This window comes from Stegastes partitus, unplaced genomic scaffold, assembly GCF_000690725.1.
Source record: "Stegastes partitus isolate 25-593 unplaced genomic scaffold, Stegastes_partitus-1.0.2 Scaffold315, whole genome shotgun sequence".
Taxonomy (NCBI): domain Eukaryota; kingdom Metazoa; phylum Chordata; class Actinopteri; family Pomacentridae; genus Stegastes; species Stegastes partitus.
Window position 1 is genome coordinate 252,616 of NW_007578046.1, and position 26,613 is coordinate 279,228.

Below are 26,613 nucleotides of genomic sequence, written 5' to 3' on the forward strand. Positions count from 1 at the left end.
ACTGTGCTGCATCAGTTTTGCTGCCCCGCCCCTGAACATCCAGAAACTGACACCACAGGCTCATCGGGGTAAGAACAAATTCCATGTTTTGTTTTTTTAATTTCCACAATTCAATATGCTCTTCTAAAAACATGTCTCCATATGCACCTTCTGTGTATTTGTGTCATCCAACTGAGTCACGTCAACACCCGGGCTTTTAATAGTACTTGACAGTGTGTGCACAGTGCTGTACTGTATGTGAGTGTGAATGGGTGTATTTCTTGGTCTGCGGAGCCCCGGAGTTACAACTACACAGCTAAATGTTTTGTAGCAAACCTATAGCTTGAATGGCCTCAAGGGTAACTCACACAAAGACAGACAAAGCCCATGGCAACCCTGATGCAGTGACGCAATCATTACAACTGCCATAGTAACTGGAGAACTGAGCCACTTTTATGTATACTTACGGACATACCGTATATGCTTTATTGATATATATATACACAACTCACACAACAAGTAAGAAAAGTGGCTGTATGTGGGGGTGGGAGGGTGAACACATGACATTTCCCTTGGATGTTTGAACAGGCATTGCTCTTGAACTTAGAAAAGCTGATTTTGTCATGTTTCCCAATGATTACCCTCCATCCCTCCCTCCTCCAGAATTTCTCCGATCTTTTAATCCTCTGTACTCTGTTTCTAAATCCAGTTTTCCCCAGTCTTGTCTGTTTTTTCCTGTCTCTGATTCTGCTGCAATGTCTTTCCCCTCGCGTTGTTTATTTCTTCTCATTATTTATCTGTCTGTCGGAAGGCCACGTCTTTTCTAATCATCCAACCGCAATTATTTTCTATCTCATCCCTCCCTATCAAGTGTCTCTCCCCCCATTCTGCTTTTATTAATATCACCATCTGTCTGTCTGGAATCCCTCTCCTTCTCTCTGATCTGATGACTTAACTCCTACACCCACATAGTCCTGATTAGATGGGCTAATGGCACAGCGGCATCGGACAGCCAGCTGAGATGATGAGCTGCAGCGGGGATGTGTAGCACCGTACCTCATTATTATCATCATCACATGAAGTTGTGCTCTCCTGGTGGCTGCGAACCTGCGCCGTGTCATCCGCCGCGCACTGTCATCAGCTGAATCCACCAGAGCACACAACACTCCCAAGAGATGCCATGAGATCTGCCTCTAGCCTAACCTGCCGTGCCTTTGCTCTGCAGCCTTTGTGTGTGTGTGCGCGTGTGTGTGTGTGTTCTCCCCTGGGTGTACAATACTGTAGGTCTCTATGGGACTTGAGCAGTCCGATTGGACAGATGTTCGTTTGTCTTCCACGCTGACGTCACTCGCGTAGGAAAGGCAGGAGCATGTGCTCGGTGTGTTTGTTGCCACTCCATATGTGAGCATGTATGAGAAAGAGCGAGTGGGAGAGAGCATGAGAGAGAGAGAGCGCGTATAATGCCCATATCATTATGGAGGCTTTTGCTGTCCAGATGCATTAATAGCTCAACTCTTGCTTTTAAATCCTCTAATGTATTCTAATGTACTCTAATGTATTCTGATGCAGCGCTGGGGCATGGCAGTGTTTTAATAGAGTTTTTGATAGAGACAGCCTCCAGCATGCACACATCAACACACTCTTTCTATCTTCCTGTTTCCCCCCTCGCCGTTTCTATCTCACTCTTTCCTCCGGTTCCTCTCTCTTCGCTTTTCTGTCCATTTTTTTCCCCCCCTCCTAGCTTTATCTCATTTAAAGATATGACCAAGCTTCTCTGGCCCTATCTCTGACTTTTAGCTAGGGACGCAGAATAGTTGCTTTCACAGCAATCAAAGAAAACAAAGAGGAACTTTAGTGATGCGCTCATTATTTAACCATGAGCAGGCTTTTTATTCTCCCCAGTCCTATTTAGCACTGGTCCCCCTTCGTGTAAAAATTATTAGAGTAAGCATTATCTGGTTGGAAGAAAGATTGCACTAGCACACACCGTTATGCACACACACACTTTAAATTGTGCAGCATTATAAAGACTCTTAGGGTGCCATCATACCTCTATGCTTACATCAGTCCAGTTTGACCATATAAAAGGTGCTGAGTGTCCGTGTTTTCTCTCTTTTAGTGAGATGTCAGAGAAGTTGACAATGGCGACGAAAGCTTAAACTGTAATAACGTTTTGGCTTAGTGGAAAACTTGGATATTAAAAGGACATCTTCTGCTGTGTCATGGGAGTAATTTACTTTGATAAGCTTTACAAGGCTTTCACTGAATTTTAATAATGCTGCCATGTAAAAGAACGCTGTTCCATCTGTGGACAGGATCTGGGATTATTAGAGGAGGATGGGACACGCTACCAGTGGCAGTGAGCACTGGGAGACAGCCTCCACACTTGATGTTGTCAAGCCAAATTCAAGCTGGATTTAATTTTGTTCTTGCTCCCAGCTTCTGCTGAATTAAAAAAAAAAAAAAAAAAAGATTGTTTCTTTACTAGCTGTGGAGTCTGATTGGGTATTTCCCAAACTTTTTCTGCAAGTCATGTTTGACTTTGAAGATAATGACAGCCTTGTATTTCTTCCAATGTATTTTAATGCAAAATCCCAGCAGCAGGAGACTGTCTAATAATCTTTTTTATTTTCTGTGCAGCAGACTCAGAATGTTGTATGTTTTTTTAATATTTTATTTTTTTTTATCATAATAGCCACTGAAGTGTTCATCTAAATGAAGTCATTGCTATGGAAACACACTGGCTTTCATAGTCTCATATACAGAATCGGCACTGATTAGCAAAACATCTTGTGGAACATTGTTGGCACACCAACAAGATTAGAAGCCCTACTGTGAATGCTCATTCTTTCAACTCCAAGGCTGTGTCTAAAATAACTCTCTGTTTGCTACCAAGTGCACTTTGCTTTCCACCAGTTAATGGCTTGTCCAAAGTCTGAAGGATAAGACAGTTGGTTCAGTCTGGGAGCAGACTGACTCTTAATTATGCAGATCACAACCCTCCACACGATGAGTGTATATATATTGCTTGTTTTGCTCTTGTGGTGTGAAGTTGACGGTGCCTAAAATAGATCTCTTTGGCATCAAAATACTGAGCGAAAAAAAACACTTATTGCAGCAATATGCATTTCAGTTTGGTGGAGTGGCTCTGCTCATGTGACACTCTGGAACTAATCTGAGCAAACTTGACACTTACTGTCCCTGAGCCCTCCAACTCCCCTGGTAGAGCCCAAAATACACAACATTTAATGATCAGCAACACATTAAAAGAAATGTTCAAACTTGTCGCACAGCTAAATACGAGAGGAGTCACGAGACGTGGAGGGAATAAAAATCTGTGAGCGGGCAGATGATTAGTAGTGAGTATGCAAAGCTTAGCGTTGTTTAATGCAGACTAGATTTGATCAAATGATTAACTGGATCGCCTGTTAGCGGACAAACATTCCTGGAGGCTGCATGGAACATGTCACTATAAAATGACTATCGTGCCTGTCTGAAATACCGCAAAGCTCCATTTACATGGCATTACATTTGGCAGTGAAGCATAAAACTGTGCATAGTTGATTTTAAGTGTCTTCATTTTACTGCCAGAAGGTTGAAACAATTTGGTAATAAACAGTCTTGTTCAGCGGTTGCCAAATATGTCAAATATGTCACGAAATCAGTCTCGTAAGCTCATCATCCATACAAGAAAAAACTCAATTCTAATGCTAATTATCTTTACCTCTTCAGGTCTAATTCAAATGAGACAATATGAGAAGCAAGGATCAGTGACTGAACTGCACATTTACAATTCAGAGATATGCAACCTGTGATGAGGGATTGCAATGAGATATTTATTCATCTTAAGCAACCACAATGAAATAAACAAAAGGTTGGGAACTGCAGTTGATTAAACCTCTAAACACTAAGCAGTTTCAGGGCCTTTTTTTTTGCTCCCACTTTTTTTTTTATTTTTACATACATTATATTCTTCATTTTGTTTACATGCTTGTCTCCTATCTGCCTTATGTAAACACAGCCTGCAGTTAGCTGAGTTCAGCCAAAAATGTAATAAATGTCTGGCACGTGACTGTTGGTTGCAGCTGAGTCACTCATAGCTCCTTGGTTGCACTGAGGATGCAGAATTTTGCAAATTCTGGTGAGAGCAGATTCTTATTTTTGGGGGGAATTTTTGAATAGAACATGTAGAATAAAGTGCCTTTGATTAAGTATATCTCCATTTTATGCTTAGATTTGACCAGTTTTCCCGATGGATCGGTACTTCACTGATGAGTAGCTTGAAGGTTGAAAATTTTAAAATTCTTTATGTTTCTAGAGTTTCTGGCTCTGATAAATCGTATCTTTTTGGAGATGTTTTTAAAAAACATAAAAAACCATGCTTTTCAAATCCATTACATTTTGAGGTTCAGCTCAAAAATATATCAAACAACTACTGATGACTGATGAACTCATTATTCAAAAAAATAAAATGCTAAAGATCTACTGTTTCCTGCTTCTTAAAATGTGAGGATTTGCAGATTTTCTCTTTTTAATATAATTGTGATGATATTAAATATCTTGCAATTGTTCTTCAAAACAAGCTCTTTGATTTGTTGTTTTTGTTCTTAAAATGATTATTTTTGGACTGTTTTTTTCAGCTGACCAACAAACAATGGGAATGTTGTTGCTTGAGGCCCTACTATAAATTATTGAGAGCATATAGGAAATAAGGGAAGGAAGAAAGGATTTTGGACACAGTGTGTCAGTTTTTTAGTATTCATCCTGGTCACATATCCAGCGTTTCACCCCTGCAACTTGCAGTGAAGCCACAAATTTGACTAAATACGACTGGACAGATAAAGTCAGTCATCCTCACCCCGGGCCACTACAGCCACACATCACTCTGCACGCTGCTTCCCTTGTGAACCTCTTCTTCACACTCTGCATAGCTGATGACAAGCTAAAGCAAAACCAGCAGAGTCTTGGTCAGTGGGGAGGACTGATACCTTTCTGCTCTTATTTCTGCTGCAGTGGACAGATGCTGAGTCTGGAGGATGGAACTTCTTCTGGTGGCGGACAAGAAGCAGAGGGGACCAAGAGAGAGGGACCCAGCGAGTACGAGATCTCCCTGGAGAATAAAAACAAACAGGTATGTCTTTTCTCAAGCGTACGTGAGGCCTTGTGCACATGGTAGGAATGCGATGAACGCAGGCTGCGCTACCTGGTTTACGTGTGAGGAGGTGTGTGAAGGATGATCATTTGACATTGCGTCTTGCGTGACAAAAAAGATTCCCATTCAGATCTATTTCTGTCTCTGTTGACATGAAAAAGAACACCCAGGATACCACTGCCACAGCGAAAGGAACACGAAAGATGCTAGGTTGTCATGGTAACAGCTAATAACTGCTTCTGGCGGCTGGAGATGTCTTTATTCCTCATAGCAAACTGCTGAAGGGTCTGCTGTTGCTACTGCTATTGCTGCTGCAGTGAGAGTGTGTGCATTACGAGTGTGTGTGTGTGTGTGTGTGTGTGTGTACGTGCACTTTTTGTGTGTGCAGATACACACCCAGGCACATGTGTGGCTGTCCTCCTTTCCCTCCCTTTCTGTCTCTTCTTCCCCTGCCTCCCACTCCTCCTCCTCCTCCGATTCCCTCTTGCAGAAAATATAAGAGGGCAAAAATTCTGGAGGATGGTGAGATTTTGGGCTGAGCTCCTCCGCCAACAAACGGACCAGAAATAGGCTTGTGCGGGTGTTTACTTTTCAATTCATTTTCTAAACAGCACCTTTGTCACAGCCCATCCATCCTCTCTCTCATGGCCCTTCAGCCAGTATTAGTAGTTCAATGATGATAGATGATGTTTACTTTGGGTCTAATACCATAAACCCCTTTAAAAGAGCAGACAGATAAGTAAGAAGGATACTTCTAAGAAGTGTGTGAGTGTGAATTTCATGACTCAGGGAATGCTCAAACACTTTTGATCTTTTGCAGACATGGGCACAAACCGGAAACATGCTTGCTTGCGGATGGATGAATAACTATCTTTGCGTGGATGATGTGTGCTTTGCAATATTGCTGTTGCAGTGTCTTCAGTGTGTCTCAGAGTCTTGTAAACATGTCTGATACACCCACTCCCGCTCACCCTCTTTCTGTTCCCAGATAGAAGACTTGGAGCAGAAGTATGGAGGCCATCTCATAGCGAGACGGGCCGCCCGCCGCATCCAGACAGCCTTCCGTCAGTACCAGCTCAGCAAAAACTTTCAGAAGATCCGCAACTCGCTGTCGGAGAGCAAGCTGCCTCGTCGGATCTCTCTGCGCCAACCCAGCCCTTCAGGCCGAAATCGGAATGCAGCCCAGAGACACAGTTACAGTCTGCATCCGGGAGGAGGACAAATACCCTTACGTTCTAAAACTCCTCCTCCACCTCCATGTCGCTCCACCTCTCTACCCCCGTCTCCTGCCTCGGCTCCAGCAGCCGCCCCTTCTCCTGCGCCAGGCCCGGCCCCACCTCAAACCCCTGGACCCACACTGACACAGCTGGAGGACTGCTTCTCCGAACAAGTGAGTTTTTTGTCTCTCATGTTATGTAAATGCAAAAAGGTATAGAGAAATGCGGTTTCATTAAAGGGAACTGCAGTGGTTCTAGACTGAAATATCTCAGCAGCTGATTTTTACAGATGTTTATGGTTCCCTGACAATGAATCCCAAAGATTTAAATGATCTGCTGACCATTCCTTTAGCACCTCTGGTCAAATGTTGTGACAGCGACTGAATGGATTGCCGTGGGATTAGGAACATAAATCCACTGTGCGGAGGATGCATTTGGAGATTCCCTTGACCCTTTTAATGTACTAAAAAATATTGGCATACATTTTGTCCCAGGCTTTTAGATTCTCCTCAGGATGAATCATACCTTTGGACACCCTCTGACTTTCAATAGTGCCACTTTTCAGGCCAAGACTCGAATTTGTCCAATAATTTAGTTTATGACCACATATCTGCAAAGCTAATCAACTAATTCCATTAGCATCTGATGTACACTATTTTGGGTTTCAAATTTGCAAATGTTTTCCTGCTACCATAATTTTATACCATAAATATTACACCTGCATAAGACCAGGGGCATGTTGGTGGTACGTAGAACTTCACAGCCTCACACAGGCACTAGAACACCTGCAGGCACTTTGTCTTCTTCATTTATCCTTTCAACTGATGAAATGTGCCAGAAGGTGAATAAGCATTCATATGGAAACCCATCACTATTGTTAAAAAGCTATTTTGACCTTTTAGTTGCTGCATAGTCGGTATCAGACTGTGCCATCTTAGATCTGCTAAACTTCTGACATTTGACACTCTTCTCTAACCCTGACTTAACATACCTTTAACCTGTCTTTGAATCTCACCCTGACCCAAGAAAAGAGCTGACCCTCAGTGGTTTTTATCGACACTTTATGTTCTGAAGCTGAACTACGCTGACCGGCCCCAGTGGCTTGACAGACAGCTTCATCTGAATGCCATGTCCCGCTTGGTAGTCTAGCAGCTGTCACTATGAATCATTTTTCTCTTCTTTTACAAATACCCACTAATTAGCAGCCCAGCCACTATCATAAAGTTTTCCACACATGAATCATGTCCCTTGACCTGATTAAATCACTGGTTTTGATGTGTAATTTTTTAAATATATATATATATTTGCAGCTTCACTCCTTGGCACAGTCGATTGACGACGCCCTTCGTGGTTGGAGCTTGTCCGAGAGCGCAGAGGGGAAGGGGCTATTGATGGACCCCGGGGCCCTTCGCGCAGCTGCAGAGAGCGCCTGTCTGCCCCGCAGTGCCAGCTCGCTGCTCATGGCCTTCAGGGATGTTACTGTTCACATCGACAGCAATAGCTCCTACACCATCTCCTCTGCCACCACGACAACCACCACCTCTCTGGGCAATGCAGGCGGAGGAGATGCAGGCAGCAGGAAGACCTCGGTGAGCGGGATGGCTGGGGGAGGCGAGTCAATGGAGGAGCCGGAGTTTCCTGCACCTCCGCCCAGTGAAGAGCTGGAAATGGTTGACCCAGGATCCAGGAGGGGTTCGGCGGTGCCGGGTGCAGGAGGAATGGAGGGGGAGAGCAGCTCAGACAGACTGGGGTCCACCTCTACTTCTACCTCTACCTCCACCTCAATCTCCACCTCGGCCCAGTCTAATCAGCAGCCCGCGCAGATTTACACCCAGTACCAGCAGTACCACTACACTCATCCTCAGCAGATCCCCGGGGGTCCGAGCCCCGAGGCCCTGCAGGCCCTGGTTGTCTCTCTGCCCAGGGATCGCTGCCAGGATCCGGTCTCTTGCCGCTCGCCAACCCTGTCCACTGACACACACCGCAAACGCCTCTACCGCATAGGACTCAACCTCTTCAATGTGTGAGTGTGGCGGCAACACACACTCGGCACTGTCACAGAAAACATATTAAATATTTCTGCACCCTCTGGCTCAGGGTTCAGAGAGTACACTTATTACTGTTTGTGTCTAACAAATCTCCAACAGCCCTGCAAAACTGCTCTAAGCAGCTGCTCATTAGTGTTTGTGATTGTTGGGAGGAGCTGCCTGTTCAGTGCCATCTTGGTGTGGTGTCCATGGAAAAAAAAAAAAAAAAAAAGCTATCAAGGGGGTGGGCAGGGATGTAGTGAGGAACAGAAAGAGAGAGAGGAAAAATGCAGTGGAGTTGGAGAGGCAGTCAAGAAGGTCATGAACAATGTGAGAGCCACTCAGCTCCTATAAATAGAGTCCACGGTTGGCCTGCACTTATTATAAGTTAATACAAATTAAAGTAAATTAACTCATATGCATCAGCGACAGTGGGTCTGATCCTGAAGTCCAGAGCTAACAGCTTTTGCGCATGAATGCACTTTTCTTTTTCCTCTTCCTCTGTGCGCCTCTCCCCCTCTCACACACACACACACACACTCTCTGGCACACACACTCGTAGAGACGCACACGTTAAGCAGCATTTTTCTTACATACAGCGTAGCACATTTTATTTCTCACTCAGGCCCAAACACCTTCCTGCTTGAATGCACAAAAACATCACACACGTACACACGCAGCGTTAACTCTAACAGTATTTGCTTTTCCGCCGTTTGTCATCTGCGGGCAGGAATCCAGAGCGAGGCATCCACTTCTTGATCACGCGTGGTTTCGTCCCGGACACGGCCATCGGAGTGGCTCACTTCTTGCTGCAGAGGAAGGGCCTGAGCCGACAGATGATCGGAGAGTTCTTGGGGAACAGCAAGCTGCAGTTCAACAGAGATGTTCTCGAGTGAGTTCCTGTTATTAAAATGTGGAGACATCTTTGCATCACGCAGAAATACACATGTATGGGTTTGGGGTTTGATAGAGTTTTTTAATGTATAGTCCAAATACAAATGTTCTTAATTAATGTAAATCCTGTGTTTGCAGCCCTCAGTGTGCTCAGTTATCATAGAGGAGGCCTTAGGTTTGCCTTTTTAACAAAGAATCTAAAAGATTTAGGTGCAACTTTGTAATCAGGCACCTTTTTTATTAAGGTTTTATAAGTTATGAGTATTGGGTTTATTCATGTTCATAAAATACTGACTAATGTTTACTGGAATAATTTATTTTTAACCCTCTGAGCCTCAAATTCCACTGGTGTGTTTGAAAGGCATGTTGACTTGAAAAAAAAAAAATCACCAAAATTACACCGTTTATCAGAACCAGACACTGTGAAAACACAATCATCAGATTTTGACCTTTCCACAGTCCTTCAGCTACTCATCTGTGATGTGTAGTTCCGTCGGAAACCCAATCTAGGCCTAAAAATGATAATATTTAATCAGAATCACTTTGGCTCTGCATGGCTCAAACAAGAACATTATGCTCTTCTTGATACAACCGAGAGGATATGAGTGATTCAGCTGCTAGCAACAGTCATGTGGCAAAAATTCAGGCACCCTCAGCTGAATTAGGCTGAACTGCTGTCTGTGTTTACACTCACAAATCACAATCACCGAAATTACACCAATTTTACAAAGCCAGAAACTCTACAAACAGAAAGAACTGTCAGATTTTCAACTTTCTGACAGACCTTAAACTACTTATCTGTGATTAGCTGTTCCATTGGGGTTGGGGGTGGGGGGGGGGTGCAAAGATGAGATATTTCCTTATGATCACTGTATTCGAAATGTCTTAATTAAAAAGTCACTAAAAGTAAAGAATCTGCTTTCATCAGAATTTACAAAGAAAAAAAAATGCACTCATTGATGCAACGGAGAGGCTACAACTGATACAGTTCACACCAGTGTCATGCAACAAAAATAGTATTGATACTTGATCACTTCAAAGGAATTTAACTGCCTTTTAAAAAAAAAACCCAAAACATTCATTATAACTTTGTCATGATGTGCAACATATATTTTGAAGTACTTCTAGCTGTGGTTGTGCTGTTTCCATAGAGGTGCAGGACTTCATATTGCAGTGGAAAATGAGCCCACAATGAGTAAAAAAAATGTGACAGGAGCAGTAAACACCCAGATAGTGCTTGGGGTTCAGAGGGTTAAAGAAATGGTAAATAGTTAAATATTCACATCCTCAAATTTTCTTTCAAATGCTACACTTTAGTTAGAAATGCTATCAATTTTGTTATAAATTTATAGTCTTGAAGCACAAGCTTAGATGCCCCTGACTGCATTATATGGGTTATTTTCTCACATTTGACAAAGCTCCTCTTGACATGCAAACCGACTCATAACACTGGAAAAGTGGTCCTCACTCTTCATATCACATTTCCAGATTATGAAAAAATTCTCCTGTGTGCTATTACACTTGCTTCGCCATGAGCGAGCCCTTTAGTTCGTCACGAGACCCCTCTAATGGCCCATTTGACCACTTACCCTGTGGAAAAGGGCTGCAGAGCATCTGAACCAAAATCAATTTATGTACATCTTATTGACATTTTTAACTGCAGACTGTTTTTCACTAGTTGTAAAGTGAGAAACTTTATTTGCCACTTAGCTAAATGGCTGCCTGTATTTGATGTACAAATCTCACCTTAAGGTCAACTGGAGCTTTAAACCACCTGCAAGTTTGGATTGCCTACTTGCCACAAAACCGTATGTTTTAACTTTAAGCTCTTGTTATTCATGCTGACTTAAAATTGATTACTTACAATTACTCCATGTACTTGAAAATAACAATTGAAAAAAATTCACTTACCTTTAGTTCCCCTTAGTAGTCGCTCTGTAGCTTCACAAAAAGTACTATGAACCTCAACTTCCTGGAATTTTTGTCGGTAGCTCTTTGCTACTAAACAAGAGAGAAGAGTCAATAAAAGATTTATTAGTCTCACTAAATTTTTATGAATTCAGGTACTTTAAAATATCTCAGGTAGAACTGGCTATTGAAACTCATGCCACTTGTAAACGTGATAACACACGTACACTCGCTCACTTGACACGGAGCACTTGCATGCATAAATGCGACATATCCACGAAAACACGCCTTCGCCTAATGCTTTCACGCTCACGCCTTTTACATCCAACCAGCGTAGACTATAGACGGAGATCGAGTATAGCGAGGCTTTTTGCTGAGGTTGTTGTAGAGACTGTAGAAATAGGTCACTGCACTGAACGCACACGTAAGCACACACCCTCAGTTTCTTTCACTGAGACACATAGACACACTTGCTTGGACACAAATAAGTGCATGCACATACATGCATATGCACAATCTTGTGTCTCTTACTTCTTTTATTGCCACAGCCTGTCCTCAGCCTTTCATGTACCTCTCTCTTGCCCCCTCACTCTTTGCATTTCATTATTTTGCCCTCTTCATCCCACTTTTTCCTTCCCTCTTATCTCCAACTGTCGCCAGACCTTTTCTTCCCCACTGATGCTTGCTCAGTGTGTGTGTGTGTGTGCGCACGCATGTGTAAACATGTTGTCTCTATGTGCATCTTCCAGGTCAGTAGCTCGGTAATAGAAGTATGACTGTAAGAGAGGGATTTGCCATCAGCACTTGGGTACACATAGTGTGTTGCACATTCACAGGCGTACACGTTTCCACACACTCACTCACTGACTTACCTTCTCATTATAGTGACAGACTACAACTAAACCCAGTCTCACCCCCCCTTTCTCCCTGGCTTTCTTTTCTTCCTCCCTCCCTGTCTTTCTCTTTATAGCTGTGTCGTGGATGAGATGGATTTCTCTGGCATGGAGCTTGACGAAGCCCTGAGAAAGTTTCAGGCTCATGTCCGTGTTCAGGGAGAAGCACAGAAAGTGGAGAGACTCATCGAAGCCTTTAGGTGAGACTGTCAGCTCGCTCGCCACCCGGGCCTCTCCGACAAACAGGCTCTGGCTTTGCTTTTTAATACGATTCAACACAATAACATCCCATCACTGAGCAGGGCTGATAAGGGCACTCTGAACTTTTTAGAAATGAAAAGACCTTTTGCCTATGGCCACCTATGCAAAACAGAAAAACAATGGCACGTAACCAAGCTCTCATATTTTGCAATAAAACGGAAGCAAAAAAAAGTCTATTCTGATCTCGTAGCCTAGGGGTAGCAGACGTATCAGGAATGGCATACTAATCGGCCAACTGTATAGACATGCAAGTGTTTTAACTGGTGCTGCTAGCTCACTGTGGCAGGCTGTGATGACACCGAAGCCCTGTATCATTAGCAAATTACACTGATTGCCTGTAACCTTTGACTAAACTCAGCAGCGTTTGATTGTCATCCAATCACAACAGAGATCTGAGCTGCAGGAAATCAGTGTGCGTTCCATCAGGGCAAAAATAGATTCTCTATTTCCTGGATGACAGTTTTTGGCGAACTCTTCTTCTTTTTAAAAGTATTTGTATGTGGTGGATAACTGTATGTCCATTTCCATCCAAAGCCACGCATGAATATTCATAAGTTCATGTTTGGTACTCACTAGGATTTAGCCTGAGTTGGTTTTCTGCTCATTTCATCAGTGCTGACTCCAGCCCTGCAGTTACTAAAATGTATGAGCATATCTGCTTAAGAAGGCTCATTTAAATACCAAGAGTACCTTGAGAGACCTCCTGTGGTTTGCACATTCAGTTTACACCTTTTTGCGAACTGTCTAGTTTTGCCTGCAACAAACTCATGGATGGAAACAAGGTTCTTATGATGCTGTTACCCTTTGAAAATTCTTTGAGATGAAAACAGACAGACGCAACCAGAAAAACAGCATCTGCAACTGCTGCTTCATCCCCTTGCTTGCACTGTCCTTGAAATGTCCTGGTAATAGCCAAAGATTGCCCTCAGGACTAAAAAGGCAATAAAGATGCCCATCACTGTTTTCTATTTCAGAGTAATCGGTAGCATTGCTTTGTAAATTTAATGTCTCACCGTGGATGTGCTGCTTGTTCCCTCAGGGATACCAACAATGTCGCCAGCTTGACATGACTTGAGTCACTGCCCCTTTGAACTCATTAACCAAGATGTCCTTTTCCACTACAGGGATGTGTGATCACCATAATAAATGTGGTGCCTGTTAGTTAACTGCCACCGCATTTCTGCATACTCATTATGCTGTCCTTGTTTGTCTGATTAATTGACATTGTTGTTGTTTTTTTGTGGTCTTCAAAAAGACAAAATCACAAGGCGTTGGTCCGTCTTTCAGAACCTTCCAACGTTGCTCCTCTTTCTGTGACACTCAGGCTTAAGCCCGGTCGTTCCTTCTGAAGAAACTAAACCTTTGAGCGAAATGCTGTCGTCTGAATGCAAACATGTCCACAATGACGATGCTAACCTGATGTTTAGCAAGTAGTGTTTTCCATCTTGGTTTGCATTGCTAATTAGTACATTAGGCAAACAACAGATGGAAGGACAGATGGTGGCAATGTCATTAGTTTTGTAGGTATTTGAACATAAACCAAAATATTGGACATAATGTAGTTTTTGCTGATGGAAGAAATGTGAAGGTATTTAATGCTAAGGTTAAACTATATATGTATTTTAATATTATTAATTAATTAATTAATTTGTCCAGCTCAAACATAAACATTGCAATCTGATGCATCCTACCAGATTGTAGCTTCAAGATCATTTGCATCTGTAGTCCCCTGGCAGATGTGCGCATCAGTTTTATGGAAATCCCCCAAAAGTTGCTGAGATATGGTCCAAGCTGCTACAGTAGCACAGATAATAAAAACAGATGAGAAATACAGTAACAAAACTGTATTTCAGTGTAAGTTAATGTGAGTGCATCCTTCATTAGTGAGAAACCATTTTTCTATTTTTGTCTATTTTGTATGTTGGCCTTTATTTGTAATGGCAGATTTGATGATGTCGGGGATGGCTACAGGTGATTTTGCTGTTCTACCTTTCACTTTAAAATACTCCAAAAGTGTTCTGTTGGATTCAAGTGAAGGAATGTATATACAGTCACCTTTTCTCCCTTTAAAAACTCTCTTGTCATCGTTGCAGTGTGTTCAGGATCATTGTCATGGTGGAACATTTCTCTCCTGCGTAGCTTCTAGAGTCTGGAAGTCATCTTTTCAGTCAGTATTTTGGTATAAAAGGATGCATTCATAGAGCCATCTATAAATGTCATCTCCCCTACAAGCTTGTGCACTCATGCAGTGCCGTATCAGCACACGCCCACCTCCTTATTTCACCGTCGGCACAGTGCAGTCACTGTGGTAGTTGTTGGACCCCGTCTGATCCAAACAACTTTGTTTATTCATTTTGGTTTAATTTAGCCAAAGAATGTGCTGCCACTATTCATCAGGATTATTTTCATTTGTTTTGGCAAAGACTGTTGTTGCAGTTTTGTGCCATTTCATAAGCAATAGTTTTGTTCTTGGATGCAATCTGTAGAGGTTGACTTGATGCGCTGTCCTTTGCTCTGTCTCACTAAAACACTAATCACCACACGTGATCCACAGATGAACACTTATTCTTTTTCAAACATCTGTTTTCCAGCGCAAAGCTTTGTAAATAGGGATTTAATCACGGTGTAATTTTTGAAAGATGGCCTATGAACCATCTGTTATCGGTAGTATGGTTCTTCCTCCTAACCATTGCTGCAACTGTGTTCTGGTTGTAGGCTCAGTAGTCACAGATGTCATTTTTAGTCATTCCTCACCATTAGAAGCTGTGTTGTATTTATTCATCACACAGCTGTAGTCATCACTGGCTCTTTCATAACCTCGTTCATTCTGCCAGCTTATATGTGGAAATTACATACGAGTGTATTGTTCCCTCCTGGAAACCAATGGGTTGCTCCCATAGGTTTGGGGCTGAATTGCTGCCCCTAATGAAGGAGTTTAAATATCTCTGGATTTTGTTCACAAGTGTTGGGAAAACGTAACATGAGATGGACAGACAGATTAGTACAGCATCAGCAGTAATGCCGGTGTTTGCTAGTCGTGGTGGAAAGGGAGCTGAGCCGGAAGGAAAAGCTTTCAATTTACCAGTCTGTCTATGTTCCAACCCTCACCTATGATCATGAGCTCTGGGTAGTAACTGAAAGAATGAGGTCGCAGATACAAGCAGATGAAAGGGGTTTTCTCCATAGGGTGGCTGGACTCAACCTTAGAGACCGGGTGCCTGGACATCCAGAGGGAGCTCGGGGCAGAGTTGACGCTCCTTCGAAAAGAGCCAGCTGAGGTGGTTTGGGCAGGATGCCTCATGGGCACCTCACTTTGGAGCTTTTCTGGGTATGCCCAACTTGGAAGAGATCCCCGGGTGAACCCTGAATTTGCCGGAGGGATTATGTATCTCATTTAGAATGGGAATGCTTTTGGATCCTCCAGGAGGAAGTGAAAGGTTTGCAAGGGAGGGGAGAGGTTTGGAGTGCCGTGCTTAGCTTGCAACAACCGTAACCCAAACCTTGATCAGCGAAAGACGACGGATGGATGGATAGAAATGACATGTGTTGCAGTCTTGGCTCATGGGGTAGGAACATGAAGGAGGTAAAAAAAAGCTTCATATTCATTAAGACAATAATGTAGTGTGGGGAGGCAGTTTGTTAGAAAAATCTGTTCATTGTCGGTCGGTTTCCAACATTTATCACCCTATCCATTAAAATTAAGTGTGTTTTTTCTCCAAGCAAGAAGTGGTGAGGGAAGCGAGAAGAGAGGAAAAGGACCAGTCGTGACACTTCCTCTCTCTGATTCTGATTTGAGGGCCAATCAGAACACCCACCGCAGTCATCAGTTAATCACATCACACTCAATCATACACGCTGAGCCCCTGGGTGCAGATTATAAAGTCATCAGTGATCTGAGACCACACTCTCTGTCTGTGGCTGTGAGTATAGGTCAGAAACGAGCGAGCTTTATCGGGACAGCCAGACATCCGATGCCATATCTGTTACGTAACAGTTGTTATGTCATCTGTTTGAAGCGCGTTGTACTCTTGTTGAGAGTAGTTCCTTTATACGAAGTGGTATTTGTGCCAGCTGGCGTGCAACTTTCATATGCAGATATGAAGATAAGAGATCGGGAGCTAGTGTTTAAATAAACTGGTTACGTAAGATGGAGATCCGTGCTGGGAAATGTGTGAATGAAACACAAATACATGCCCATACCTACCTCTTTATTTATTCACTCAAGTGTTCGCTCACTCATTGTAAAAATATGCACATATGCACTTACACATCCATGCACATGCCCATTTGCATAATTACACACACACACATACGGCAGATCTTGCCTTGCATTCGGTCTTTGATGAATTTGCCGCAGAATTACATCAAGTTGGCAAATCAGAGGCTCATTTGTGTCTCTTTGTGCTTGCGTGTGTGCCTATGTATGCGTATGTGCCTGTTATATCTGGCAGGATCTAGTCTCCCTCAAACAAAGGCGTTGCGACTGAACTGGGCCGGTCGACTGATACCATGTGAGCGTTCTGGCCTTAGATCTTGTGTGGAGTGGTGGGAAATGGTTTCCTGGCTGCACAGGTCTTAGATGTGGCCTCTCGCTTGCATACGCTCTGACAAGTGCATAGTCCTCTGGAGCAGAGCAGCCCTCTCCATGTCTGCATCCTGCCTGGCTGCAAAGATAAAAGCCTCCCACCACTGAATGGCCCAGTGTGTAAGTGTAAGTGACAGTAGGAAAGATAGGGAGGGAGCTGTGGGGGAAGGAGGGATGGAAGAGAGCGTTTGTGAAGCCTGTGGACAACAATGGGGCAAAGCAAGTCTAAATGCAGCATCTCTGGCATCAAAGCAGATTGGGCAGCGTTGCCTCACCTTGGGCAGAACTGTTTTGCGCTGTCAAATGTCTCTTCTGTCCTGTCAGTCTCATTTATGGGAGAGTGACTGGTCCTCAAATCTGAGCAGAGGCTACAATCAGTCAGATCATAAAATAGCGCAGCCGGTATGGTGAGATATCTACTTTAAAATCAATCTCAATTCTTCCAGCTCACAGCAAGAATAAGAAGCGCTCTCCATGTTGCCTTTATAACTTCATCAGTTTGTACTGATCTGCGCTCCCTGATGTTGTTATTGTGCCCAATTCAATCACCAAATCCCAGGATTCCTCCGCAGTTGGCTGTTGATATTTTTGAAAGAGTTAGAGAGAAGAGAAAATGTGGGGACTTGCGAGTGCCACTGAGCCCAATAACACAGTTAGGGAGTGTATCATTAAGTTCTGGTACATACAGAAGGATGCAGGGTTGTTGAAAAAGCGTTGCTAATATTGGAAGTACCGTCTCTGATCATAAATGGGGATGACACAATATTAGAAAGTCAAACATCATTACCAACGTGAAACAACCACACATGATAGTGAAGCTATTGTGTTACGCTACACTGTAAAAACAAACAAACAAAAACAAATTATAAAAAAATATTATATTGTGGCAGCTAGATCACAAAAAAATTACTTAAAAATAATGAAAAATACAATCATTTTCCATGAATAAAATATTGGCTTGTTTTAATAAAGCTCCATGTAAAAATTATGCAAATTATTAAAATGGTCTGTTTGGATTTATTGCACAGTGGGTAGATAAAGGCAAGCAATATGATTTGTCCAGGGTGCTTTAAAGCCACAAATTCGGCATAATACAGCTGTCATTTATTTATTTCTCTGATATTATAAATCAAACTTGTGGAAGCTTGCAAGCGCAATGCAACATTATTTAGTCTGCACAATGTTTCATATCTTTGTATCCCATGGTTATTAAGCCAGAGAGAGAAAGATTTATGCTGTTATCAAAAAGCAACAATAGTCTGTTGTTGTTTGAAGGATCACTGGGATTTCAGTGTCGCTGACGGTTCTTTGTTCTGTCCGCTGTGCCTAAAAATGTTGCTGGAGTGGCGAAGAATCCCGAGATCCAATGTCTAATGAAGGTGTCTGACCTGAATCATGATGTATGATTCTGTTTTCCTGTTTGTCCTCCACAGTCAGAGGTACTGTATGTGCAATCCCGATGTGGTTCAGCAGTTTCACAACCCAGACACCATCTTCATTCTGGCCTTCGCCGTGGTCCTCCTCAACACTGACATGTACTCGCCCAACATCAAACCCCAGCGAAAAATGGGCCTTGATGACTTCATACGCAACCTGAGAGGTTAGTGTTTGCATGTGTGATATGTACTCAAATCTATTCATACCCTTCCATTAAAGAAAAGGCAAAATTCACAATAGTCACTCAAATAACTAGAAACTGAAAAAAGTAATAATATATATTTTTTTAAAAAATGCTTAATTATAATTTAGTTAGGGCTGCAAGGTTGGTTAGTACTGTTGCCTCGCAGCAGGAAGGTTGCCGGTTCGCGTCCCGGTGGGGGCACCGGGATCTTTCTGCGTGGAGTTTGTATGTTCTCCCCATGCAGCGTTGGTTCTCTGGCTTCCTCCCACACAGTCCAAAAACATGTTGAGGTTAATTGGTGATTCTAAATTGTCCGTAGGTGTGAATGTGAGTGTGCTTGGTTGTCTGTCTCTAAGTGTAGCCCTGTGATAGACTGGTGACCTGTCCAGGGTGTCTCCTGCCTTCACCCTGAGTCAGCTGGGATAGACTCCAGCCCCCCGCGACCCTAGTGAGGATTAAGCGGCGTATAGATAATGGATGGATGAATGGATAATTTAGTTAAATAAGACATTGCTTTTGAATTGTGGTTGAAAAGAATAATTAAAAAAAACAAACAAACAATACTGTCCTGGACAAATTCGAGCCCTTTGCTGATGAGCAGTGGACCAAAATCAAAACACCTGTCAACAGGAGCAGAAGTCTGACTGAGAGTTACAGAAAACACTTGATTGTAGTGATTGGCTCAAAGGGTTGTTCAACTAAATATTAGTTTATGGGTCCCATCATGATTGTTTGCTTGTTTTTTTTTGTTTGTTTTTTAAATAATTCTGTTGAACCACAATTCAAAAGCAACATCATGATTTTCATAAAATTTGACAGTTGTTGTTTTCCTTCTTTAATGGGAGGGTATGAATACAGTTGAGGACGACTGTATGACAGAGATAGAAAGTGTGTGTTTACGGTTTCTTCACTTTCGGCAATGTGACTTGTCCCTCAGGCCAGAGCTGGTATGATGAGTTGTAGACCTGCTCTAATATTCCTGACAAGTGTTTTTTTCATTTTTTTTTTATAAGCAGAGACTTTGAGCATTGGTCATATATAGCAACCACACGCACACACACGGCTCAAACTTTTTATTGCGGATCACGAGGAGATTGTTTGGATCGATATGCCAGAAAGAATGATGAGAGAGACGGAAAGGAGAGCAGAAGGCAGGGGAAGTCAAAGTTTTACAACGAGCACTCTCTTATCAACCTCACTTCAACCTCACTATCAGTCTTTTGAGTGACAGCCTCTTGAACTGAAGTAAATTACTCAAAGAGGCTGCAGTTGCCTGCCTCTGCTTGCTACCATCAAGAAAACCATCAGCAGCGCAGGAAGAGATTCCTGATATCCTTGACTCGGAGCTGTGCCCCGGAGACCGTGGCATCGGCCCATTTAATTGAGGCTCACTTAGCGTTAGATTTAACGATAGGGGCTTCGGTTTCCGGAAGCATCTCATCACCTGGGCTGAGCTCCCCAAAGCTTTCAACGCTGTCTCCGTCCGGAGCGTCAACAGATACATACGTTTAACTGCAGGCAAAAGAGAGGAGCCATTTGACTTTTATTTGTACCTTCAGTTTAACCCTCTGAAACCCAAAACCGACTGTGAAAGAAAAAACAGAAAATGACACTATTTATCAGAGCCAGAAACTGTAAAAAAAAATCATAGAATAGTCCTTAACTTACTCACCCGTAGTTGGGAAAATGAACCAGATCTAAGCTTTAAATTATGACATTTACTCAAAATGATCTTTCTCTGCATGTCTCATTTAAAAACTTGCCAAAACTAAACCATTTGCTCTAACAAGATTCTGTAAAAAAATAAAAAATCTCTGCTCCTCAGCACAACCCTGGAGCCATTAAGAACTCAGCTGTAACCAATAGTCACATGACAAAAATTCAGGGACTTTTCAGCTGAACTGGGCTGAACTGCAGGCTGTGTTTACACAAAGCAGATAGAAGACATTTAAGGAGACAAAGGAAAAAACTTAAAAATCTAAGTCTAAATGTCTGTATGTAGAGTCATCATTTTTGCTGTTGGTAACACCTGTTGGCAAAAAAATTGTACATATTGATTCTTTATTTTTATGATTTGTGGCATTATAACATTGTTATGTTGCACAAAAGCTATTTCTGAGTTCTCTCAACTTCTGGACATTTACAGAGAGGTACAGGACTTTATATTGCAGCAAAGAAATAGCCAACAGTGACTAGAAATGTGACAAAAAAATGGCCAGAAACTGCTCGGAGTTAAGAGGATTGAGAGAAAAATCCACCTCAAAACAAATTAACTTCATCAGTCGCTATGTTTTTATAATAATTTCAGTAATACTCTACGACTCTGTGCTGCTTCTTCCTGATAATGGAACAACTTCCAAGACACAATAGCAGCACACATACTGAGATAAAAGCACGTTTTGTGTCTCACAGCTGCAATCCTACAAAGAAATGAAACTAATTTGGCTGTAATATCTCAGATAAGTAATGATAGGAGAACACAGTCCGTCTCCAATTCGGATTATTAAGCTTGTATTCGGCATAACCGTTAGCTTCCACCGTGGCTGTCGCTAATCTTCCCAGGAATCTGCGCGGTTAAATGATTCACGTCTGTGAGCACTTTTATAAGATAAATATCAATGGACCAGCTCCAAAATGTGTTAAGTGAAGATATCATGATTTCTCAAGTCTATATTTTTTAATTCCCAGCTTAAGGAGCTATCAGCTGTTTGTGTTCCAAGTATTGACTTTACGGTGCGAAATCAATCGAACATCACAATGCGGATTCTGTTTTTGGGGGATTTTCCTTTTAAAGCTTCTCTGATCTTCTCTGCGCCCTCGATAACATCCCCGTGTTATCTCCTTATAAACCATTTGCTGATTTCTCCTCTTTGGTGATCTCATCCTTCGACTGTTATAGATTGAGTCACGCACACTCGCTCAGCCCACATTGGACGTGTCGCCCTGTGAAGTTAGCGTGAACAAACACCGGCTATGTTTACATTAAAATTCTGATTCTTGAGTTTTAACTTTTGAATATTTTAAACCATGTCTTCTTTTTTTTTTTCCTACATCCGTGTTTGCGAGCTCGCAGCCTCCCTCCTCGCTGCTCGAGCTGGCACGTTTCTCGGCACATTTCCACCACCGACTGCTGATCAGAACGGCCTGACATGGGAAAGTGTTACCTGTGTGCTCAGTTGACATTTACATTTATTCATTTGACAGGCAGAGCAATGTACAAATGCGCCCTGATGCGTGCTAACATAAGACATAAATAAATTAAAAGCAGCAGCCCACTCATAAAAACATTGCTCCGTAGCACTACAGTGTGTCTTTTATCCCGACTGTTACATAAACATATAGCATCACATGCACTAGTTGGCAGAAGTGGATGGACAGATGAGGTCCTGACAGTTGTGTGAAATGTTCACACAGCCTTTCAAATGCAGAATTATTTTAATGTTTGAGTTTCAGCTGTCACATAATCCAGACCAAAAAAAAAAAAGTTGATTGGTATTCATTAATTCAGACTTGATGCTGTGTTTCAAACACTGTGACTGGATGGTCTGGAGCTTAGAGCAGGGCCACCTGTGGCTGTGGTGACAAGGCCTGCTTCATACGACCCCTTGAATTCTCTCAGGTGTGGATGATGGAGCCGACATCCCCAGAGAGATGGTTGCTGGTATTTATGAAAGGATCCAGCAGAGAGAGCTGCGCTCGAATGAAGACCATGTCACATATGTGAGCCGCGTGGAGCAGTCTATCCTGGGTCTGAAAACTGTGAGTAATGTCTCTGTTTTTGTACCAGTCTTTCCCCCTTTTTTACATTTGAGCAAGCTGTCTGCGCTTGTTTGTACAGTCTCCTTTCTCTCGTGTCATGCATTATTTTGGTGCAGTCTGTCCTCTGCTCGGTACTAGCTGTCATCTCCATCTCTTTAACCTCGTCTCTGCAGATCCTCGCTGTGCCCCACAGACGTCTGGTGTGCTGCTGTCGTCTGTTTGAGGTGCCTGATGCCAACAAACCTCACAAACAGAAACTGTCCCAGCTCCAGAGAGAGGTCTTCCTCTTCAATGACCTGCTGTTGGTGAGGAGTAACCACCAAACAAAAACGCGTCACATACGATCAGACATGTGGCCAAATACAGTTTGACCGTGTTTGTGTTGTCCTCTAGATCCTGAAGCTGTGCCCCAAAAAGAAAAGCTCAGCCTCATACACCTTCTGCAAAGCTATGGGGCTCCTGGGAATGCAGTTTCACCTCTTCAGCAATGAATGTAAGATGCTATTTTACTCCGCAGCAATTTATTCCCAGTGCAGTTCCACTCTTGTGCTGGAAATTGCTGAGCCAGCCATCCACAGCACTGTCTGTCAATTCAGTGTCAGGACCCAGACTTAGAGGAATTGCCAAGGGGTCACCAGTGAAACTAAATTAACAGAATGTTGTCAAGTTACAGCAGATATCTTTTAGGAAAGTTGCTTGCTGTCACAGACCTAATTATTACTTTTAAAAGAAAGTTTGTTGTGTTTGTTTATTCTTTAATTTGCTGTCTAAAGAACATTTTAATGTAAGTGACACTCAAATGTTGTGTCTTTATGTACACCTTTATGCAGACTTCCAACATGAACGTGCATGCTCTTTTTCTTTCTAGTTTTATGTTTTAGGCCTGCAGGTAGAAGTATGATTGTACTTATTAGTCCGCCGTGCCAGTCAGTCTGAAAGAAATATACACTAACCTTCAAAAACTCGAAGGTTTCAGTGCCGTGAAACAAAAAGAAAAAAAAAAATACAATCCCACACACTGTCAATCACTTCTCCTGCCGTAACTAACACGGTTTCAGTCCTACGACCTTCATCGGGGGAGCTGCATGAACTTTCCTGATGGAGGTCTGAGGGGTTCACGGTTCGTCCAGCAGGCAGAAAGAAACAGCTCAGTGACTTCATTAAAGGAGATGATGAGACTGAAGGCTTATGGGCAGGCAGGTAACACAACAGTCCTGAGCATGAGAGACTTGACAACCTCCAAAATGACTGGGAGGGCCGGGGTGTATGCAAGCTGGACAAAATGGGAACAGGTGTGTGAGTAGGTGGGAGATCTAGAAACAGCCTGGGGACATCTGCTGAATGGATGGAGAACGACAGGACAACAAGGGGGAAAAAACACACCAAGGGCAGGAATCGTGACACTTTGTTTGTTACCAGTAAGGAAAAACAAATTAGTTATGCAAAGTCCCCATAATTAGGACTCCGAGAGGCAAGGCTTTATAGGGCAGCTTGCAATTAAAGTGAAGACAACTGCAGGTAAAATGTATGGATTGATAGATTAATTTAATACGTGGGTTCTCAGTACAATTCAATTCAGTATAATTTATGAAGCGCCAATTCACAATGCATTATCTCAAGGCACTTTGCATCGAAAGGTGAAGAATTCAGTTTTGAAAAATAAATAAAAAATAAATACATTTAGAAAAAAACAAAACAAACACTCTGGATGAACATTCACAAGGTCTCCCTTTAGTTCACCTCTGGGTCACCAGTATAAAAAAAAGAAATGTTTGCTGCGCTCATCTCAAGAGCTCCAGTTGTCGTGTTCAAGAGGCCAATAATCCAGCCAAGGATGAATTCTTGCTCTTTTTCTTAGCGGCAGTCTTTTATGAAACCCTGCAACCAAACAGATGTGCAACAAAAGAACTTTCTTTTTTTTTCTTCATTGGTATTTCTCAATAGACTACGCTCACGGTATCACCATGCTGAGCCCGTTTACCTCAGAGAAGAAGCAGCTGGTGAGTTTCTGCTCACCGAGCGGAGAAGAGCTCAGGAAGTTTGCCGAGGAGCTCAGAGAGGCCATCGCGGAGGTCAACGAGATGGAGCAGATACACATCCAGTGTAAGAAGACGAGCACGGCACGCTCTGACAAAAAGCAACACCTCGCGCTGCACGTGGCCGCTTGCAAATCTCTCTGTTTCTTGCATTGCAGGGGAGCTGGAGAGGCAGCAAGGCATCCAACCACACGGCCTACACACCAATGGTGGTCAAGTGGACGCGCACACCGGGCACGGCTCCCCCTCAGGTGCTGGTTTTGCTCGTGCAGCCTAACACATCATGCATTACGCATTACAATGCATACGTTACTCAAGGGAATGTAGAAAATAGCACTCAGATGAGGTGACGGGGTGAAGCACATATTTAAAAAAAACAACAAAAAAACGAGTGGATGACGGTCAAAGGGGTTAAACTGTTGCTGTCACTTTTAGTATTAAAGACAGAATTAATTCCTTGTTCTGCTGTAGCTTCCAATACAATTGCAAATCATTATTTTTACCATGTGCTCAGACTTAACCAACAAGTCACAGTTCAGATTTGTTTGTTTAATCTGCACAAAAACTGACAAGTTTTGTTTTCATCAAAGGTTCCATGCAGGACTGTTAGTGGTGGTTCTGCACTCTATTTGCACTACAAATAAGAGATAGTCTCATCATATTCTGGGCAAGAAGCAAATAAATGCTCCTCCTGAATTAATCCTTTAACTAAATGACAATCCCCCGTGTGAGAGTCTGTTTTTGACATTCTGTATATGAGGCTGAAATCTGCCTGTTGACTTACTAATGGAGATATTTTTCCCCACAGGCCAACAGGATGCGTACGATAAAACCGGCAACAACAACACAGTAGAGGTGAGTGCCAAAGCTACTCTTGTCTCCCCCAGGTAAGTAGCTGCATCTCCAGTACTGTGGGTGTGGTTTTGAGTGTGTGTGTGTGTGTGTGTGTGTGTGTGTGTGTGTCGGGGGGGTTAGACAGGGACTGTGCCTCGTCCTGAAAAGAAAGTGTGCTTTATGCTTTGCTTTAAAAGAGCTCCGCCTGAGGCACATCCCCACTATGCAGCCAAGGATACAAAGGCCGCTGAGAGGAGCTGCTGTAGTGGCGCTACAAACAGTCTCTTTCTGTGCCTCAAGAGTAGATCAGCAGCCACTCTACTCGCTATACAACATCCCTTCTTTCATCAGCTGCTGCTTGCCAGCCTTACTGTATAAGCCATTGCAAGCCACCATAAGCCTGGCTGGTTCCTAGAATACCATCTACAAAGCCAGATAAGCTTGATACTGTTAACAGTCTGTGAGTGTGTGAGTGTGTGTGGGTGACTGTGTGTCTGTAAACCAGCCCCTTCCTTTAACTAGGCATAGTGATAGAAGCTGTTCTTTTCCCTCTCCAGTTTTCTCTCTGTTTCGTTCCTTTGCCCATTCTCTCTCCTCTCTCTCCTGCCTCTCAGTCAGCCCTTTAGAGTTGTAACTTACTGTGTTAGGGAGACACCACGCCCTCGGTGTCGCCTCTCTCCTCTCCTGGCACTCCTTTAGCTTCTCATTCTGCCACTCATCGACCATGTTCGCACACTCGCACACATGAAAACCAAAGCGTTCCCGCCAAACAACTCTCGTGTTACCCCACAACCCTTTTCTCTTCCGGGCTGGTGTGTGTAAATACATGATTGAGGCAAAGCGCAAATCATGTAAAGAGACGATAGAGAGAAAATGTACGAGAGAGTGTGTGTCTTGCATGCGCTCGCTCTGCACTCTGCCTGCCTGCATGCCTGCATGCCCATGTGCGTAACACACCAGAGGGCTGCGTAGAGGCTGCGTTCAGGCTGGTAACTCCTCATGCGTTCTCTGACTGTTCCTAAACTAGGTGTCAATTCACAACAGGCTGCAGACCTATCAGCTGAGCCAGCCCAGCATTGAGTCCACGCCTCTGGCCCTGGCTGCACCCCCCGCCCTGCTCAGCCCCGTCCAGGCCGGAGAGCTCCGCCCAGAAACACTCATCCAGTGTCAGCAGATCGTCAAGGTGATCGTCGTGGACCAGAGCGGGCGAGGGCGGATGGAGGCCTTCCTCAGCCAAGGCCCGGCCACCCATCAGCTCATCCAGTCAGCCCTGTCGACGCCCGTCCGCATCCGAGAGGGAGACGGCCCCCAACCCCCACTCCCGCCTCCCCCTCCACCTTACAACCACCCACATCAATTCTGTCCACCTGACTCCCCCATGCCCCTCCACCACACCATGCCTCTCACCCGCAGGCGCAACTCCAGTGGCTCCCGAAGCATCGTTTGA

General features: G+C 43.3%; 1 protein-coding gene across 1 annotated transcript; it reads left to right on the forward strand.

Moving 5' to 3' along the window:
• Positions 1 to 26,613, forward strand: LOC103358501 (IQ motif and SEC7 domain-containing protein 3-like). The gene is made up of 14 exons (XM_008283498.1): positions 1 to 68; positions 4,993 to 5,110; positions 6,120 to 6,521; positions 7,659 to 8,371; positions 9,106 to 9,267; positions 12,148 to 12,270; positions 18,350 to 18,516; positions 22,157 to 22,296; positions 22,470 to 22,601; positions 22,690 to 22,789; positions 24,241 to 24,399; positions 24,491 to 24,583; positions 25,141 to 25,187; positions 26,194 to 26,613. Exons 2-14 carry the CDS (start codon positions 5,000 to 5,002, stop codon positions 26,611 to 26,613), a joined length of 2,769 nt encoding a protein of 922 aa, XP_008281720.1. The 5' UTR covers positions 1 to 68; positions 4,993 to 4,999.

What these genes read in the sequence shown, in the direction of transcription:
- LOC103358501 (XM_008283498.1), top strand. Translation starts at nt 5,000, where the DNA reads ATGCTGAGTCTGGAGGATGGAACTTCTTCTGGTGGCGGACAAGAAGCA. An exon ending in CTTCATACGCAACCTGAGAG is followed by an intron (nt 18,517 to 22,156) that starts GTTAGTGTTTGC and finishes GAATTCTCTCAG; the next exon opens with GTGTGGATGATGGAGCCGAC. An exon ending in GGAGCAGATACACATCCAGT is followed by an intron (nt 24,400 to 24,490) that starts GTAAGAAGACGA and finishes CTTGCATTGCAG; the next exon opens with GGGAGCTGGAGAGGCAGCAA.